The sequence below is a fragment of the Cynara cardunculus genome, unplaced genomic scaffold (assembly GCF_001531365.2).
Source record: "Cynara cardunculus var. scolymus isolate 2C unplaced genomic scaffold, CcrdV1 Un_Scaffold_1484, whole genome shotgun sequence".
In the NCBI taxonomy this organism is placed as follows: domain Eukaryota; kingdom Viridiplantae; phylum Streptophyta; class Magnoliopsida; order Asterales; family Asteraceae; genus Cynara; species Cynara cardunculus.
Window position 1 is genome coordinate 71231 of NW_020200777.1, and position 6598 is coordinate 77828.

At 32.8% G+C, this 6598-nt stretch overlaps 1 protein-coding gene across 1 annotated transcript; it reads right to left on the bottom strand.

The window, feature by feature from the left end:
- Positions 1-1966: 1966 nt before the first annotated feature.
- Positions 1967-4847, bottom strand: LOC112502474 (serine/threonine-protein kinase HT1). Its single transcript, XM_025106386.1, has 3 exons — positions 4220-4847; positions 2977-3432; positions 1967-2229 (listed from the first exon to the last, which is right to left on the bottom strand). The coding sequence occupies exons 1-3, from the start codon at positions 4634-4636 to the stop codon at positions 1978-1980; spliced, it is 1125 nt and encodes a 374-aa protein (XP_024962154.1). The 5' UTR covers positions 4637-4847; the 3' UTR covers positions 1967-1977.
- Between the last annotated feature and the right edge of the window lie 1751 nt (positions 4848-6598).

Below are 6598 nucleotides of genomic sequence, written 5' to 3' on the forward strand. Positions count from 1 at the left end.
AACATTCATAAATGTCACGAGACTTCTCAATAATCACAAAATTGTCACCCTGCAACTTTAGACCATTAGATCATTAGCTTATAAAGTTGATCAATGATCATAAATTGGTCTTACGGGTCTCACGAAAAATCCTTGGTCTCACGTGAACCCAACTATATATATATATATATATTGTACGTAATTATATGTGATTTTACAGGTTTAGGGTGAAGTTAAATGTGATTTATATGTTCTCGTATTTATCTTATTTGATCATTTTTCTCGTTTGAATTTAACTACGTATCTATGTATGTGTGTGGGGGTGTTAAATCAAGGGAAAACCTAAAAAAACGAATGAAAAGATATATCAATAGATATCATATTTAAGATAATAAAATTGATCGTTTTTTGTGTAACTTGTTTCCTTCCAATTTTTATTATATCTTGCTTATTTTCAATTATGCAAAATATGTAGGGATATTTTTACTAAAAGGTTATAACCACTTTTTTAACTACATCTGTTTGATCACCCAATTGTACGGTTTGAATACATTTTTTGTTTCTTTCTTTTCTAAGGGTTCTCTCCAGTAATAACTCTCGCTTCTTGTGAAAATTGTATGAACTATATGCAACTGTTGATCGTTTTTGATCCAAAGATGACGATGAGACATGTTCCTTTTTATAGGAGGGGCACCTTGTTATTTGGGTTTTTACATATGGGCACGTTAGCATCGATTTCAGGAGTATATATGTTAAGGTACGTTAACACGTGTGTGTGTGTGAGAGAGAGAGAGAGAGAGAGAGAGAGAGAGAGGTATGTTAACTTATGTGAACATTCGATCTCTCTAAAAGTCATGGCACTAATGTTCTATTTTATTATAAAACTGTCACCACGTCATTTTTAACTTTCTGATAAAAAATAAGTCATTTAAGGAAAAACAAGGTAGTTATCACGTTAAAAAGGAATAACAATATGAATGTCAAATTAAATATGTATAAAATGTTGTTTTTTTTTTTTGTATATTTGTATGGCTTCAATTATGATTATATATAATTCGCTTATTTTCAGTTAAAAATAATGGAAATGTTTTAACCATTTAATCACATGCGTTAGATCAAATCCATCTTACAGTTAAAATCTGTTTCCATATTTCAAAAGAATTTATTGTTTTTATTAGAATCCCCTATGTAAATATGCATTTCATTTTGAAGTCTATAAAACATTATTATCATAATTAACCTCAAATTGACAATTTCAAAACACAAATCTCAAGAAATTTTCAAGTGTGAAGTCAAAAATCTTGACAGCATTTAATGGCCGTTTACCAAATGCTTACCAAGTCATATTACTTTAGCGGATGAATATGACAATGACCAAGAATCTTATCCAATAAGAGCGAGACAAGGACCAAGAGTTTTACCCGGTAAATGAGGGCCACGACTTTTAGCTCACCTCAAGATAAAAAGTGGAATATTAAGTCCGATGCCTACTTACAATTTTTTTTAAAATGGTTGTACCACGTGCAATGCATGATTGTACCCTTTTTGTATGCCGAGGTGGATCCAATATTTTTTTGGAGTGGTATCACAAAATGAATACTATATTTTTATTTAAAAAAATTCATATAAACCAGTAAAGTTTTAAGGTTTATGTTTTCACTCAGAAAAACTTACGATTGCAGATTTAAGGATCTAGAAAGATACACCTATCCCCATCTTTTGTGGTTTCAGAGGCAACGTTATCTTTAAGGGTAGGACAACCCCTATTTTGTAGGTATAATACATCCAAAAGGGAACTAGAAATAAACTAGTCGTCATTGTTTCATTATAACCAGAAATAAAAGAGTTACAAGTTAAATTAAACATGAAATTATATACAACGTACTCGGAAAAAATAATGTTACCTACTTAATTAAATTAGTATATATATAGCGGAATAGAATTGAACTGAAAAAAAAATACAGAAAAAAGTAAAGAAATAACTTTTTTTTTAATGATTTAGGCATGTACAGGTATTGAATTAGAGTTCATTGCCACACAACATTTCAAACGATCAAGTATCAAGTTTTTGCTTATAAGTCCTGAGTGAAGAGTGAGCGGGAGGCCTTCCCTTACACATTCGTCGTATTTCTCCAAAGCCGCGACAATCTCCGTGAAATCAGGTCGCTTTGAAGGTTCTGCTGTCCAACATCGCTTGATCAAGTGCGCAAGGGCCGGTTGGCAACTTGCAGGGAGCGGTGGTCGTTCGTTCTGTCAATTATTGCCAAAATAATTAAGAGACAGATAAAGTGAATTCAGCTTTTCTTTTTCCAAAAAACACTATGGGATGTCATAAAGGCAATACAACAACGTTAAGTTTATAGTATGTCTAAAGTTTCTAAAATATTTTATAGGACTTACATTTACAAGATTAAACCAAAAAATGTCATATCTAAAAATGTTACAATAGGTTTATAAGATGTTTTTGGGTGTTTTAACAAGTTTTTTTTAAAATATTTTTAAAGTAAAATGTCATATTAATTATTTTATATGACATTATTTGAAAAAAAATATTGAATAAAGTGTCCTATAAAAAGATGGACTTATAGGAACATTTCTCAAAATTGTTTTATAAAATAGATTATACAACACTTTATTTTAAAAATGTCTTGTAAACTTGTTAAAAATTCAAAAACGTCTTATAAACCTATTGTAACAATTTAAGATATGATGTTTTATAACTTTATTTTACAAACCTAAGTCCTAAAATATTCTACTAGGCCGCTTGACACGTCCTATAAAGTCATTTTTGTTGTAGTGAGAATAAGTATCTTAATTGGAAGATCAAATAAGATAAAAGATATTTGTAGTTTCTTTTCTGTAAATTATGGAATATGTTTGAACCTATAAGTATATAGATTTAAATGATCTGTGTCTAGCTGATGTGGGGTTCTAACAGAGACATATACGATATGCAAGAAGTAGCACGATAAAGAGAGGGATATATATGCGGCTAACCTTTTCCGCTACGGCAAATGCGGCTTGTACTGGAGTCATCCCTTGAAAAGGGAGCAACGCTGTCGTAAGCTCCCATAACACGATCCCAAAACTGTACACATCCACTTTCCGAGTATAAGGTTTCTCCTTCACCATCTCAGGAGCCATCCAACGATAAGTCCCCATATTTCCTTTTGATTCTTGCGTTTGCGTTTCAAGACAAGAGGTCCCAAAATCGGCCACCTTAACCCTCATTTCGTCGTTGAGGAGCAAGTTATTGGATTTTAGGTCTCTATGAACCACCCCTTGAGAATGAAGGTATTCCATTCCCCGCGATATGTCTAGGGCAAGCCTCAAAACCGTCTCGGTTGAGAGCGAGTATGGTTCTTTCTTGTTTAAGTACATCCTCAGGGTTCCTTGCGACATGTACTCCGTTATGATACAATATACGGGAGGCTTTTTACAAGCCGCAATGAACTGTAGAGAAAGAACGGGCAATCGTTACAAGCTGCACACGAAACTTTTGGAGATCACAAACTTAACAACATACATAACTAGCGTCGCAACCAAACATATAACTATATAAGTAGTATGATGGGAAAACATCAAGTATATACAAATAGGAGAACGTTCATTTGAGAACGATAAATATTTTGAGAACTGTGAGAACCAACTATTTATGAATTATTTATTATAAATATAACTAAATATTAAATATCACGGACAACATGCATTTTCATCATGATATTTATCATGTATATCTATCACGATATATATATATATATATATATATATATATATATTTATCATGATAGTCATAAATGAATATATATTAATAGTCTGTTTTCACGATTCTCAAAATATTTGTAGTTCTCAAGAGAACCTGTCCAATATAAAGTCCATTTACGTCTCTATATATACACAACCAAGAACCGAGGCTAGCTATTTACGTCCTTGTACACAACCAAAAACACTCGGTTCGCCTTCTTGAATACTTTATCGTTCGATCAACAAGCTAGTTTCTTCATTTAATAAACATTTGCAAACATTCAAACCAGAATTGAACTTAAATTTTCAAAACTTGGTAAGATATATATATATATATATATATATATATACACACATGCATTCAACTATAACATATATAGCATAAGATTTCAAAATTGTAAGAGAAACATACTTGTACAGATTGTAAACAACTGATCATCAAGTATGGTATATATATGTATAAAAGATTGAGAAAACCCTAATTATATATAATTACCTGAACTATGTTGGGATGATAGAGTCTTGAAAGCAAAGCAACTTCTGATTTGAACTGTTGTTCAAGCATGACTCTTGTCTCTTCTTTATGAGTTGGGATCCTCACCATTTTCACAGCCACAGCCCTTTGCTTGTAAATCCCTCTATAAATCCTGCTATGTGCACCAGATGCAAATTTATTCCCAATGAAAAGCTGTGAAAGATCAGCCGTCCATTCTTCTTGATCTTCCTTAGCCACTTCCCATGTCTCCACATTTTCTGAGTCCAAAATCATTGACCATGATTCAAGACTGTCAAATCTTTTTCTCTCCATGTTCTCCATCTCAGTTTTCCATGGGGATTTTGATGAAGAAGATGGGTATGGAATGGGTTTCTCCTTTTTCTTGAATCTAAAAGGGTTGAAACAAGAAATACCCATTGCGAAAAACGACAAGTTTTTTCCGTCCCAAACTAGTTGGAGTAGGCTAAAGACGAACCCGATTCGTGACTGTAGCGCAGTTTCTCATGAAAAAACAAAATCAAGAAAAGTAAAGGAAGGGTCTTTTTGGTGATCAAGAAGGGGTGTGGATTGAATTCTGAGGGAGGGCATGATCAAATTCAAAAACAAAAACATGGGTATTGGAGAAAAATGTGGAAATGAGATGGGTTTTCATGGATGAACAAAAACAATGAAATCTAGAGAAAGAATCCATCATCAAAACTTGAATAATAGAGAAAAAAAGGTATAAGATGACAAATTCTTCTTTCCATCCAACAAAAGGAACATTGCTTTCACAAAAGTACTTGCAATAAAAGAAAAGAAGAAGAACTCATGAAACCCTAATAAATATAGGTAAATGGAAAAGGAAATATTCACAAGGGTTTTGTAGGATTAATTTAGTCTAGAAAGAGAAACATCACATACAACCTAAACCGGACGTTATAAGCTCATCCTTAGTTGTAACGTTTTGTGATGTCGCTCGTTTCTTTCTTTATCTGCTTTCATTTTCTCAAACGTACAGAAATTGCAAACTAAAAAAAGACATTTCCGAAATAACCCATATATCTTAACTTCTAACATAACAATGATCATATATCATGTAACGAGTCATCAAGGATGCCGTCAACAAGAAAAATCAAGAAAATTTGCAAGAATTGATTAATATTTATAATTAATTGAATAAAAAAATGGCCTTTTTTTTTTTGAATTTTGATGGGATGCCCATGTAACTTTATGGGTAGATTATGTATCATGATGATAGAAGAAAAAAGCATGAATTTTTTCAAGAGGATGGAGTGAGAGTCTCGTGATTTCTTGGTTCATAGAAAAAGGTGATTTAAAAAGAGTAACCAAGAAAGACTCCACAACTCTCTTTTTTCCACTTGTTTGTTATCATTCAATGCTTTTGCCCTTAGCTTTGGCTTTTGAGTGTGTCAAGTCACACTCCTAAATGAGAACCCAATTGCCCCCCTTTTCATTTTCACTTCATAATATGTATATCGTACCTTTTAAATTTACAGTAACCGTTTACCAAATGTTTATCAGGTAAGCGTATTATTATGTTATTAACAGATAAAATTTTTGGTCATCAAAATTGGTTGTTGGTGAACATTTTTACATGGTATAAGTGTTTGTCGGGTAAGGATCTTCTCCTTCACTTGACGGGTAAGATTATTGGTCTTTGTTATGTCTCTTAAATGGTAAGATTATAAGTCCTTATCATACTCACTCGTAAGGTAAGTGACCTAACCATAAGAGTGGTGCCTGATTGGTTTGAGTTTAGCTCTAAAGGTCAAAAGTACCATGAGGTCACATGTTCAAATCCAGGGAGGAATAAAAATCCCCTTGTAGCCACGGAGGTTCAAATGCGGTGACTCCGGACTATTTGCAAAGCAGGTGGTCGTCCTAGGTTTAGTCGGCTCACATAGTGGGTTGGATATCCAGGTTAATAAAAAAAAGGTAAGTGACCTGATAAGTGTTTGGTAAACGACCATGAAGTTAAACTCTAAATATTTAATCGTAACGATCATACAAGGTAGATAATATTATCGAAAAGAAAAGTATTTTACAAGTCTTAAAATAAATATAATTAACGTTTAAGGCAGTGATTATGTTGGATTTAGACTTCACATATAAAAAATTAAAATGTTGTATTTCATTTAAAACGATTTGAATTTTTTAATGTTTTAACGTATATTATAATATTTAAAGATAGTCAACCACAAGGGTGATGCTTGATTGGTTTGAATTTGGCTTCAAAGGTCAAAAATACCAGGAGGTCCCTGTTCAAATCCAAGGAGGAATAAAAATTCCATTGTGGCCACGGAGGTTCAAATGCGGTGACTTCAGTCTATTTGCAAAACATGTGGTCGGCTCTGGGTTGGATATCCAGGTTAATAA

Excerpts from the sequence above, each read along its gene's own strand:
- LOC112502474 (XM_025106386.1), bottom strand. The coding sequence starts at position 4,636 with ATGGGTATTTCTTGTTTCAACCCTTTTAGATTCAAGAAAAAGGAGAAA. Across the intron at positions 3,433-4,219 it reads ATCATCCCAACATAGTTCAG|TTCATTGCGGCTTGTAAAAA; the intron begins GTAATTATATAT and ends CTTTCTCTACAG. Across the intron at positions 2,230-2,976 it reads CATTTGCCGTAGCGGAAAAG|AACGAACGACCACCGCTCCC; the intron begins GTTAGCCGCATA and ends AATAATTGACAG.